Raw genomic sequence first — 12,733 nt, forward strand, 5'->3', positions numbered from 1 at the left:
CCACCGCATGCTGTTATCGCTAACCTAAAAATAATGGTGGGGTGAGAACTGCTCTCAGATGTCTGTTCAATGGAGCTAAAATATTTTTCAGTATCACAATAATGTTTTCCGCTGTAACAACCATTTAAACTCTAAAAATAAAAGAGTAATTTTACAAGTTTTATTTTAAATAATTATTTTTAATTGATACTCAAGTTGGACACTTAGGCAACTATTTATAACACGTGGATTATTCAATCATTTTTTGAGGATAAATAAACTTGGCCTGTTCTTCTCATGAGTAAGATATTCCCGCTAGATTTTTAAAATTTATTTACAAAGCTAATTTTTAATTATTTAATTAACAGCATTGCGTTAAATAACTTAGAAGTAGTAACAGAACAAGTTAAAATGGCTGGTACATATAAACAGAGGGATTTTAGAGCTGGAATTGAAGACCAAAGTCTCATCAATGAGCTGACCACAAGAAAAATAGTCGTCAGAGGTAAAATTTGATTTTTTTATGAATATTTATTTTTTTATTTTATTTCTTAGAGGTTTTTTTGGCTCTCTTTTAGCCACGGTAAAACCTCGTGGCCTCAAGAATGCATCTATACTCTTTTCAAACAACATTCAATGCTTGAATTCTTTTTACTCTTAAAACAAGTCTTTTAGTTTGTTACTTTTTTTGATCCAGTGCCAAGTTGGCTTCTTCGTAGTTTTAATCTTCAGAAAAATAATTATTTTACACCCCTTGGTTTTAATTTACTAAAGGTATGGCCACGTGTTATCTTATCACTAGCTCATTTGTATTTTTTTTTTTTTATTATTTACGATAATTATATTTTAAGTGAGTAAATTTAGTTTTTACTACTCTTTAGATATGCCGGTAAAAATATTTAACTCAACTATTACAGATTAATTTTTTACAGAAAAATTTTTTTATTTATTTTAAATAAATAAATAAATTTTAACCTTTGATAGTAGACTGTAAGGTCAATTATGTGAGCCGGCTTAGCTCTAATTTCTGATTGTCAGCATTAAATCTGTAAATTGAACTCATCCAACCACATTATAATCCTTTTATAACTTAATTCAATTTGAATTAATCTTTTTTAATTATGAAAAAAAATTAAAGCTGCTGAATATATATTAAAATTAATTTAGCTAATATTTGATCATTTTAAGAATTCTTTTAAAAAATTATGACAAAAAAATTAATAAAAAAAAAATTGACATGCAGAAATTTTTAAAAAATTAAAAATGCAATTTTTTAAAAATAATTTTTTAGTAAAATGAAATTAAAAAATTTTCAAAATTATGACAAAAAAAAAATGAGAAAAAAAAATTGACATGTAGAAATTTTTAAAAAATTAAAAATGCAATTTTTTAAAAATAATTTTTTAGAAAAAAATTTTTTGTTAAATGAAATTAAAAAATTGTCAAAATTATGACAAAAAAAATGAGATAAAAAAATTGGCGTAGAAATTTAAAAAAAATTAAGAATGCAATTTTTTTTAAATAATTTTTTTAGAAAAAATTTTTTTAGTAAATGAAATTAAAAAATTGTCAAAAGTGTGTCAAATTGTCAAAATTATGACAAAAAAAAATGAGAAAAAAAATTGACATGCAGAAATTTTTAAAAAATTAAAAATTTTTAATTTTTTAAATAATTTTTTAGGAAATAATTATTTTTTCAATAATTTTTTAAATAAAATAAAAAAATTGTCAAGTGACTGCTTGATTTCTTATTTTTTATTTTTAAATATATACATAATATATAATATTTTTAAAATTTTTATTTTTATTATACAGAACCAGTTAGATTATCTCCTGGCTGGGAAAGCACAGACAAACCAGACGACGAATTAAATTTCAGAAGCGTTACAATGGACCAAGTTGACCTGGAATTGAATCCTCCAAAGGATAAATTGAACGTAGTATTTATTATCATGGTACTTCATGGTATTGGTACCCTTATGCCTTGGAATATGTTCATCACTGCCAGGAATGTAAGTGAATCATTTACTAGATAACATTGTTATCTTTTAATAATAAATGCTGAATTTGTAATTTCAGTATTTTGAAAACTACAAGTTTTCAAGCAACTACACGGTTATCAACACAACTTATGCTAGCAAATATGTCAATAGTGTTAGCTTCTCTGCACAAGTTCCCAATGTTATCTTCAATTGGATTAATCTTTTTATGCCTCTTGGGTAATTATTAAAAAAAACACTAATCTGTTCTGCAATCGCAGAACGAAATTAAAATTAAAATTTATATTAATTAATATTGATATTTTTAGTGGAGATTTGACTACGAGAATTGTCTGGGGAATTCTTGTACAAGTATTGGTATTCGTCGAAACAGTTGTTTTGGCTATGTTGGATACTTCTACTTGGCCAGGTGTATTTTTCTGGATTACAATGTTCTCTGTCGTTGTTTTAAATAGTAAGTTATTATTATTATTATTATTATTATTATTTATTATATCAATACTTAAAATTTAAAATTTAATTTTTAATTTATAGCTTTCAATGGAATTTATCAAAACTCTGTGTACGGTATGGCAGCTAAATTACCTGGAAAGTATACTGGTGCTGTTGTATTAGGAGCTGTAAGTTTTATTTCCTCTAAATTATTCTAAAATAATAGTATTTAAAAATGATACCAAAATTAGCCGACGTTCAACAATATTTTTATTTTTTTCATTAATTAAATCACAAGTAAAAAAATATTTTAAAAAATTACACATAATTTTTCAAAATTTCTACAAGCAAAATTTTTTCTTTTAATTTTTTTAAAATAATTTTTTCATTAAAAAAAATTATTAAAATTTTCAGATGTCGGCTAATTTAATTTTCATCTAAAATTATCCGACGTTCAACAATTTTTTATTTTTTTCATTAATTAAATTACAAGTAAAAAAATACTTATTTTTTCTTCATACATTTTTTAAAATAATTTTTACAATAAAAACAAATTTTTAGATGTCAGCTAATTAAATTGTAATTATTTAACAAAAATTTATTTTTTAGAACATCAGTGGAACCTTTACAGCCGTAATAGATTTGCTAGCTTTAAAAATGGCCCCCAGTTTGCGAACCGCAGCAATTTATTATTTTCTAACAGCACTTTTTGTGCTATTAGCATGTTTTGATACATATTTTGCACTCCCAATAAATGTAAGTATAATTATTATATTATTATCTAATAATTTTATTTAAACTAAAAATTAAATTATTCTAGAGATTCTATCGGTATCACGAAATGATATTCCAAAAAGACAAGCAAAAAAAAGAATTGGAAACAAAATCAAAAATTCATGGAAGAACACCTTACTGGACAATATTCAAACAAGCTTCTCCCCAACTATTTAATATATTCTTCGTGTTCTTCGTTACCTTGAGTCTATTTCCAGCAGTCCAGTCTAATATCAAAGCGTCAGATGAAAATTTCATAGTATCTGAAAAATACTATATGAGCGTAATGTGCTTTGTAACTTTCAATGTAACAGCTATGATCGGTAGTTTGCTTGCTTCACATGTTCAATGGGTAAGTTGTTGACATTTAAATAAATTTTATGAATTTACTATCAATAGACATAAACCATTAAGATAAAATAAATGTACTTGATACACTTTTCAGCCAAAGAAAGAGTGGCTAGTAATACCAGTGGTACTAAGAGTGCTGTTTATCCCACTATTTTTACTGTGTAATTACCAACCCGTGGCATTTACCCGGACAATGCCAGTGTTGATAACAAACGACTGGATTTATTTCGTAATAGCTGTAGTGATGGGAGTAAGCAGCGGGTATCTCTCCTCGCTTGGTATGATGTACTGTCCCTCGTAAGTATACAACTTATTTATTTTATTAAAACTACAGCGACAGGAAATACTTAACGACATATTTATTTATAGAACGGTTGATTCTCGATATGCATCCACTGCGGGGATGTTTGGAGCAGCGTTTCTCATCACTGGAATCTTCACTGGCGTTCTTACCGCCATAGTTATGCCTTACATCGTTTCTATGCGCGTATGGGAATGATTAAGGGTTTTGTTCACCCTTGTGTTTAAATTAATACTCACTAAATTCGTTGACGGATGACTGAAGTAAGAATTTAAATGAGTAATCTAATAATAATACACGGTTTAATTATTTAGATTATTTTTTAAGAATTACGTAATTAATTTTAACATTTTTTTATTCATCTTTATAATTAGATTTTAATATATTTCTTTTCAATCATAGAGCTGCTATTTTTTTTTTTTATTTTTTTTTTTTTTTTTTTTTAAAGCATAGGATTAATTAATGATTGTAATTAACATTAGCCGTTTAAAAAAAAAATTATGGTAATTATTTACAAGTGAGGTCAATCCTATTTTGAGCCATAACTAGGTGAAAAATTAACATTAAAATTTTTTTTTTTATTCTGCTTATTTTTAAGGTGCATTTATGATTAAAAATGTCGTTAAAGAAAAAAATAAAGCTTTTTTTGCCTTCAAAAGTTGAAAAAAATTTTGGCTCATGTTTTTTGATAAAATTTCTATTTTATCTTTTTTTGAAATACTTTTTTTTTTGAAAAGTAAATAAAAAAACGAATAATTAAAAAAAAAAGTTTAATATCACAATTTTGCAAATAATTAAAAAATTTTTTTTTTAATAATTGTTTATTTTTTTATATATTTAAAAAAAATGGATCCCGAAAAAAATAGACCCGTAAAAAATTTTAAAGTTATGAAAAATTCATATTATTTCATTAAAATTATTATAAATAAAAATTATATGTAACAAAAAATGGAGTAATCATTCTGGGGGTGCGTGTTTTTCAGAAAAATTGTAGGTGTGATACAATTATTATTATTATTATAATTTTTATTTTATATTAATTTTAATAAAATAATATGATATTTTCATAACTTTAAAATTTTTTCTAGGTCTATTTTTTCCGATAACCAAAAAAAAATATATCAAAAAATCAAAGAAATTTCGTTCAAAAAAATAAAAATTAAAATGGTTGACCCCACTTATAAATATTTAACAAAATTATTACATTGAACAGCTGCCTAATTTCAAAACTCAGTAACTAAAAATTAAAAAATTTTTCTTATTAAAAAAAAGTTTGCGCGCTAAATTGATAAAAAATTTGATTTATGAATAAAAAAAAAACTTGAAGATAAATATTTTAACAAAAAATTACTTGAAATTAAGATCTAAAAGTTATAATAAATGCAGCAATACTGAAAAAAAATGTATAAAAATTTTGCAGCTACTGTGTTTTAAAATTGAGTAGCCGTGAAAGCTCAGTAGGTGTAGCTTAAAAAATTAAATGGTTAATTTTCAGAAATAATCTCGACCATAAAGCCTTTTAAATAAAAAAAAAGTTTACATTAAAATGGCATAACAATTATTAAAACAATTTTTTTTTTGTACTTACTTGACGTACGGTGAATAATTCATCCCACCGTTCCAACTCATTAACTCGGACCAATAAGCCTTGAGTAAATACTAAGTTGTTTTATATTAATATAAATCTAAAGCCGCTTTTAATCCAAGCACATGCTTTTTAATAATTATATATCTGAATATGTATACTTTAATCTAATCAATTTTTTATGTGTACATTTACGAGAAAAAAAGGCTCCTTTTGTATTTATTAGATTTTTTTACCTACGATCGCTTATCAGTTTTATTTTAATTAAATGTCTCAGTGCTAAATGCTAATATTCAATGTTACACAGTAATATTATAATAATAATAATTATTGTTTAATTGCTAATTGAATATTAGAGATGTATTTTTTCTATGAAAAAAAAATTTTAACTTTAAGAATTTAGTAATCAAAATCACTCATTTTTTTACCACTTTAAAATATTTGTAAGTGATTTAATTAGGAGTGAATTTTTCAAAATAAATTTATTGACAATGTACAAACAATTTTCTCAGACGGAAATCCGTCATAGATGCAATTATTTGCTAAATGATAATTAAAAAAAAATTTTAATGACTGATTTTTTTTGCCGAAAAATAAAATTGGATATTTCTTCTTTATAAATATTTATTAGATTACATGCATTTATTATTTAAAATAATTGTATCTATATTATTGTGCAAATTTTAATAATTATTTAATATATTTACGTGACAAAGTATCTGTTAACTAATATATTAATCTAATTAGTTGTCTTGAGATTAATAATAATTAAATCGATATCGTCTTCTACAAAAAATTGTACTTCCACTATTTAAATTAAAACGTTGAAATATTTTACCTTTTTCTCAGCTCTGATAATTAATATTAATAGTAATAATAATTATATTACATATCTAACAATTGAATATTCAATTTAAATTTAATTAACATACTTGTTAATAATTAAAATCACAGTATAAGTCCAAATTTATTATTAATGGACAATCCTTGTAACAAGCAATGCCGACAATAATTATAAAAATTCGTCGAATTCACAAATTTTTAAAATATTGTTGACCCTTTATACATACATAGGATATTTTTATAAATATTTGTGAATATTCTCATTTAAATAACTCTCATGCGTTATTATAATTATTATTAGATGCTAAATTATTAAATAATAATAAATAATAAAAAGTATGATTAGCAAACCGAAAGTAGAGCCCACTTGGTCACAATTATTTATAAATATAATAAAGCTGTTAAAATTTACAAATTGTGTTTAATAAATCAATTAATTTTGTTTATATTTTTATTATCTTTAAACAATGTCACGTAAAAACTAAAAGAAGTAAACTTGATTAAAAAATATATTGTATTATTTTACATCTTACATATTAGTTAAGATTCAAGTAATATTAATAATAGTTTTTAACTATTAATTATTAATTATTAATTATAATTATAATAATAATATTAATGTTCAAAGAAGTTGTTACATAATACAGCGATGTGTATTTTAATTTAGGAACTTTATATTACATAACATAAATTTTTTCGATTTTTTTAAATGGAAATACTTCTTTGGTTTTTGGGCAAGTTACTGCTCCGTTATTTTCTTGTGCCATTTTTTCAAGCGCCTGTAATAATAATTATTATTAATTAAAATAAAATGTTACAATTATTATTATTTATGATACTTAATTTAATAGACTTTTGAACATTTTTTAGATTTTTATGAAAAATTTAGTAAAAAAAAAATATTTCAAGGATTCATATCATTCTCACTAATAGTCAATTTCTGATGATGAGTATTTAGGCTGCATTCGAAAATGCTATATCTCTAGATACATAATTAAGAAATGACATTTTATCTTGTGAAATATTGACATTTTTAAAGATATAAGCTCATCCCGATGTTACACTCATCGAGACCTTTCATTTGAGTACCCACATCAATTTTTCATATATTTTATATATTTATATATATTATATATATATATATATGTATATATGAAAAATATATAAAAAATGCATGTGGGTACTCAAATGAAAGCTCTTGATGAGTGTAACATCATGATCAGCTTATATCTTTAAAAATATAATAACTTGACAAAATGCAATGTAATTTCTTAATTATTGACATTTTTAAAGATATAAGCTCATTCTGATGTTACACTTATCAAGACCTTTCATTTGAGTACCCACATCAATTTTTCATATATTTTGTATATTTATATATTCCACAAATACCATATATATAAAATATATGAAAATTTCCATGTGGGTACTTAAATGAAAGGTCTCGATGAGTGTAACATCGGGATGAGCTTATATCTTTAAAAATGTCAATAATTAAGAAATTACCTTGTATCTCGTGAACTAATGACATTTTCAAAGATATAAGCTCATCCCGATGTTACACTCATCGAGACCTTTCATTTGAGTACCCACATCAATTTTTTATATATTTCATATATTTATATATATGACATATATGTATATATGAAAAATATATCAAAAATGCATGTGGGTACTCAAATGAAAGCTCTTGATGAGTGTAACATCGGGATCAGCTTATATCTTAAAAAATGTCAATATTTAAGAAAATACAGTGCAATTTAACGAGTCATTATTTAATAAAGCAAAATTTGATTTATTTAAAATAGCAGCAAATATTTAGGCCCTAATTGTAATAAATAAATTATCATGATAAATAAGTACCTTTTCACCATAAACATATCCATTGGGCATCATCATGGGTTGATTATATTCATTAAGTGGCTCGCCGCTAATACTGCATACAAGTCTAGACTGGGAGCAATGAGCAAAAGGTAAAGGTGAAGCTAGTTCATTGAGATTTTCGTTGCAAACAGGACAGCTAGGATTTTTACATTCCTTGTTAGCACCATAGCACTGAAGAGTCTTCAACGCGGACAAGCCAGCTTGGAGAGCGACTGTAAAGACACTTTGACTCGCCAGCTGGAACAATCTGTAATTTTCGTGTCGAAATTGTTCGATCAGCCGGTCCCATCGTTTTTCGTCTAGTAAATCTTTGTAGGGACTGAGATAAGGGTTCGCAGGGAAGGCCAGCTGGCCCATACAACTCTGGATCTCTTGGAGCTGATACTCGTCGTAGTTGGCAAAGCACTTACGAGCGTGCTTGACAGCATCTAATCTGCGGTCGGCTCTTACTAATTCAATAAATTCTTGAACTCGTAAATTGAACTCCATTGTGCTACCCAATTTTCTCAACTTTGATCTGTTATCATGGCACCATCCTAAGCATCTGGCTGTTTCATGATTTGCCAGAGATATCTCCACTTCTCGGGACACCATAAATACATCTACAATAAATAAAATAACTAATATATACTTCTACATTAATATATATATTTATTTTATCTATTACTTGATAGTATTAAGCCAGAAAGAGTTATGTCGCTTTATTTTTAATATTCTCTTATGAATATTTTTATGATAAATCTATCAGTGAGTCAACAATGAGTACTGATATTTATTTCATAATGTTTAGAATTTATTTTTTATTCTTTAATTTAATTTATTGTCTGTGATAATATTATATTTTAATACTGTAAAAAATTTATGCGCAATAATACTATATTTGTGAACTAAAAAAAATGAAAATTTTGCTTTATTAATTAATGACTTTTGTTAAATTGCACTGTACTTTCATAAATATTGACTTTTTTAAAGATATAAGCTCATCCCGATGTTACACTCATCGAGACCTTTCATTTGAGTACCCGCATAAATTTTTCATATATTTTATATATATTATATATATGTATATATGAAAAATATATCAAAAATGCATGTGGGTACTCAAATGAAAGCTCTTGGTGAGTGTAACATCGGGATCAGCTTATAATTTAAAAAATATCATTTGTTGACAAGATACAATGTCATTTCTTGATTATTGACATTTTTTAAGGTATAAACTCATCCCGATGTTACACTTATCAAGACCTTTCATTTGAGTACTCACATGTATTTTTGATATATTTTTCATACATACATATATATATATATATATATATATATATATATATATATATATATATATATATATATATATAATATATAGAAAATATATGAAAAATTGATGTGGGTACTCAAATGAAAGGTCTCGATGAGTGTAACATCGGGATGAGCTTATATCTTTAAAAATGTCAATAGTTGACAAAATACAGGGTCATTTCTTATCTGTCGACATTTTTAAAGATATAAGCTCATCTCTATGTTACACTCATCAAGACCTTTCATTTGAGTACCCACATCAATTTTTCATATATATTGTATATTTATATATATTATATATATATATATGTATATATGAAAAATTGATGTGGATACTCAAATAAAAGGTCTCAATGAGTGTACCATCGAGATGAGCTTATATCTTAAAAAATGTCAATAGTTCTCAAGATACAAAGTCATTTCTCAACTATGTATTTTAAAAAATTTCATTTACATTTTTTTATAGCTTCTAAAAATGGAATTAAAAAAAAAAATTCTTGCCATAATTTATTTGTCAAAAAATTTATGAAATTCATCAATGTCAGTATCATTAAATTTTTTTTATTTTAATTGATTTGTTATAAAAATAAAAAAAAAAAAAACATTAAAAGTTGTCAATAATCATCATGCAAATTAAGTTTGAAGACTCCTATAAAAATAAAAAGGTAAACAATCACCAATATTTGTCAACTCTCGAAGCTCAGTAGTATCAGCAAGCTTCATAGCAGTTTTATAATATCCTTTTCTTAAAAAATATTCAACGAGCATTCTATCAAGCCTTTGTCTCCGCCACTGATTGACAACACTCGGGGAAGAGCTGCCATGCTCCTTCAAATGATCCAAACGTCTCTTGCAAACCATACCAGCTTGGAGCTCTTCAGAAATAGATTCTTCAGCCTTTCTCTTCAATACTTGTAGTTTCGCAACAACACCACCTAATAAACGACTTATTTCTCCCGTTGTTGCATGCCCATTATTATTATTAATTCCTTTCTCCAATTCATTAGCAGCTATCTGCACATGTGATACCTCACGATCCAGCACTTTTTGCGTAGATCGGAACTTTTTGTTCAGCAGCTCGTACGGCACCTGCACATTATTATTTTATTAAAGTAAAATTGTAAATAAAAAATCATTGACTTTAATTATTAAATTTAAAGCTTAAATTTTTTACCTTCAAAGTAGGGTGCTCCATACTTTTTATGTCCGACATTTTTCGAGTTTTGATGACAACAGAAAAAAATAAACCTTGAAAAAAAATATCTCGTAGCTAACTAAAATCCTAAATCACCATTTTACTATTCAATCATCGCAAGTTGATTGCGGTGAGTTGCTAAAATTTACACGGTGTTTATAATTGGAGTTATTGGAACAGAATTAGTCAGTGGGAAAACAGATAAAGAAAATAATTAATAGGCCTTGAAGCTCCAAGCTCAAAACTCTACACACACATCAATGACACACACGTATCATATGTATACTGCGTCTTAAAAATTTTAGTGGTGATTGTAAGAGCTAGCAAGCAACTGTTTTGTGATGAATTATCCATCCCAATCCCAATAGTTAGTACAGTACCAATATACAGTACATCGTTCATCAGCTGGTTTATAAATGGTGGTGGTGAATTATCTTAGAAAGTTGATATATTTTTTTTTTAATGTTGGTACTCTTCCTAATATAAGTACACTGAAAATAACAATAAATTTGACATCAAAAATTTTATTTTTCTTTAAAATATTTTTTATATAAAATTTTTGTCATCAGTTTTAAAATTATGTACAATTTTTCTTAAAATGTATACTAAAAATAATTGTCTTTATTTTTATAATAACATTACGACATTAAAATTAGCAGTCTTGACCAGTTTTTAATTTTTTTTTTACAAACAAACAAATTTGTTTTCAAAAATTACTTTTAAAAAAATTTCATTTTTAAAATCTTTAAATTTCTACATGTCAATTTTTTTTTGCCATAATTTATTTGTTATAAAATTTTTTAAATTATTAAATATCTGCTAAATTAATTTTCATAATAAAATTTTCTAAAAGACATTTGACAATTTTTAAATTAATAATTGTAAAATTAATGGAACTAAAATCAGCTGAAACTTGATAATTTTTATGACACTAAAGTTAGCAGACGTCTAAAAATTTTTTAATTTTTTTTATTAATTAAATTACAACTAAAAAGATATTTGTAAAAAATTGCACTTATAGTTTTTCAAGTTTTTTACATGTAAAAATTTTTTTTTCAATTGTTTAATTGAAATTTTTTCAATAAAAAATTTCTAAAGATTTTGAAATGTCGGCTAAGTTTATTTTCATTAATTTTTTATTTTATTTAACAAATAAATTAATTCAAAAAATTGCATCTATAATTTATAATTTTTTTTTACGACAATAAAGTTAGCCGACATTTAAAAATTTTTTTTATTGAAAAAATCATTACAAAAAAATTTTTTTTTAAATTTCATTTGTGAAAAATTTGAAAAACTGTCAATGTAATTAAAAAGAAGTTTTTTTTAGTTCTAATTTAATAAATGAAACAAAATCAAAAAATAAAAAATGTCGGTTAACTTTATTATTTTTTTTTTAATAAAAATTTATTTATTAAATATCTTTTGATTTATTTAACATAAAAAATAAAATAAAAAACTCAACCTGTCAAATTTTTTTGTTTAAAATAAAAAAAATAAATAAACACACATTAATCAGCTGATTGACTTTGATAGTAAATGATGACAGTAAACAATCGTCGACAAGTTAATTCTGTTATTATGTACTTCTAAACACCCAAGTTGGTACTCTGTCAAACATTTTCAACAATAAAGAACACAAATATCTCGTAGAGTGATATCGATCAATCGAGGCACTTCTATCAGGAAGTAGACACTGAAGTTAACTGAGAAAAATTTTTTTAAATTTAATATAAAAAAAAATTCCACATGTGAAAATAAAAAAAAATCATTAGTCTAAATTTTTTTCTTGTAATTAATTTGTAATAAAAATAAAAAAAATTGACAGCTGTCAGCTAACTTCAGTATGATCAGCCAGTATCGATACTCGTAGAAAAATCTCGCAACAAACGATAATCGTCTATCGACAAATGGCCTCCATTATTATCATCGACAATCGACAGACAATATTCCCTAAAGCGTGCGAGTGAAGTTAAGTAAATAACCAAAAATAAAAGTTACCTTTCTAAAGAAAAATCCGGCTTCAAAGTGACAGCTGTTTAAAAAATCCCGAGGTATTATCTTAAAAATCTAAATAATTATAAAATAATTGT

General features: G+C 24.9%; 2 protein-coding genes across 3 annotated transcripts; one reads left to right on the forward strand and one right to left on the reverse strand.

Annotated features, from left to right (window-relative positions):
* Positions 1 to 4,239, forward strand: LOC123271812 (equilibrative nucleoside transporter 1). Of its 2 annotated transcripts, XM_044738244.1 has the most exons (10): positions 1 to 280; positions 348 to 484; positions 1,795 to 1,991; positions 2,059 to 2,198; positions 2,288 to 2,433; positions 2,514 to 2,599; positions 3,021 to 3,167; positions 3,232 to 3,537; positions 3,631 to 3,833; positions 3,906 to 4,235. In XM_044738244.1, the coding sequence occupies exons 2-10, from the start codon at positions 391 to 393 to the stop codon at positions 4,033 to 4,035; spliced, it is 1,449 nt and encodes a 482-aa protein (XP_044594179.1). In that variant the 5' UTR covers positions 1 to 280; positions 348 to 390; the 3' UTR covers positions 4,036 to 4,235. The 2 variants fall into 2 exon arrangements, with proteins under 2 accessions (XP_044594179.1, XP_044594180.1); XM_044738245.1 differs by lacking the exons at positions 1 to 280; positions 348 to 484 and adding an exon at positions 590 to 753 and having other exon boundaries at positions 3,906 to 4,239.
* A 2,517-nt stretch (positions 4,240 to 6,756) lies between these two features.
* On the reverse strand, positions 6,757 to 12,267 carry LOC123271815 (E3 ubiquitin-protein transferase MAEA). Its single transcript, XM_044738249.1, has 5 exons — positions 12,151 to 12,267; positions 10,620 to 11,131; positions 10,123 to 10,534; positions 8,129 to 8,751; positions 6,757 to 7,044 (listed from the first exon to the last, which is right to left on the reverse strand). Exons 2-5 carry the CDS (start codon positions 10,656 to 10,658, stop codon positions 6,943 to 6,945), a joined length of 1,176 nt encoding a protein of 391 aa, XP_044594184.1. The 5' UTR covers positions 10,659 to 11,131; positions 12,151 to 12,267; the 3' UTR covers positions 6,757 to 6,942.
* Between the last annotated feature and the right edge of the window lie 466 nt (positions 12,268 to 12,733).

The sequence above is a fragment of the Cotesia glomerata genome, linkage group LG9 (genome assembly GCF_020080835.1).
Source record: "Cotesia glomerata isolate CgM1 linkage group LG9, MPM_Cglom_v2.3, whole genome shotgun sequence".
Lineage (NCBI taxonomy): Eukaryota > Metazoa > Arthropoda > Insecta > Hymenoptera > Braconidae > Cotesia > Cotesia glomerata.

What these genes read in the sequence shown, in the direction of transcription:
- LOC123271812 (XM_044738244.1), top strand. Translation starts at nt 391, where the DNA reads ATGGCTGGTACATATAAACAGAGGGATTTTAGAGCTGGAATTGAAGAC. An exon ending in AAGAAAAATAGTCGTCAGAG is followed by an intron (nt 485 to 1,794) that starts GTAAAATTTGAT and finishes TTTATTATACAG; the next exon opens with AACCAGTTAGATTATCTCCT. An exon ending in TTGCTTCACATGTTCAATGG is followed by an intron (nt 3,538 to 3,630) that starts GTAAGTTGTTGA and finishes TACACTTTTCAG; the next exon opens with CCAAAGAAAGAGTGGCTAGT.
- LOC123271815 (XM_044738249.1), bottom strand. Translation starts at nt 10,658, where the DNA reads ATGTCGGACATAAAAAGTATGGAGCACCCTACTTTGAAG. An exon ending in TGGAGCACCCTACTTTGAAG is followed by an intron (nt 10,535 to 10,619) that starts GTAAAAAATTTA and finishes AATAATGTGCAG; the next exon opens with GTGCCGTACGAGCTGCTGAA. An exon ending in GATATGTTTATGGTGAAAAG is followed by an intron (nt 7,045 to 8,128) that starts GTACTTATTTAT and finishes TTATTATTACAG; the next exon opens with GCGCTTGAAAAAATGGCACA.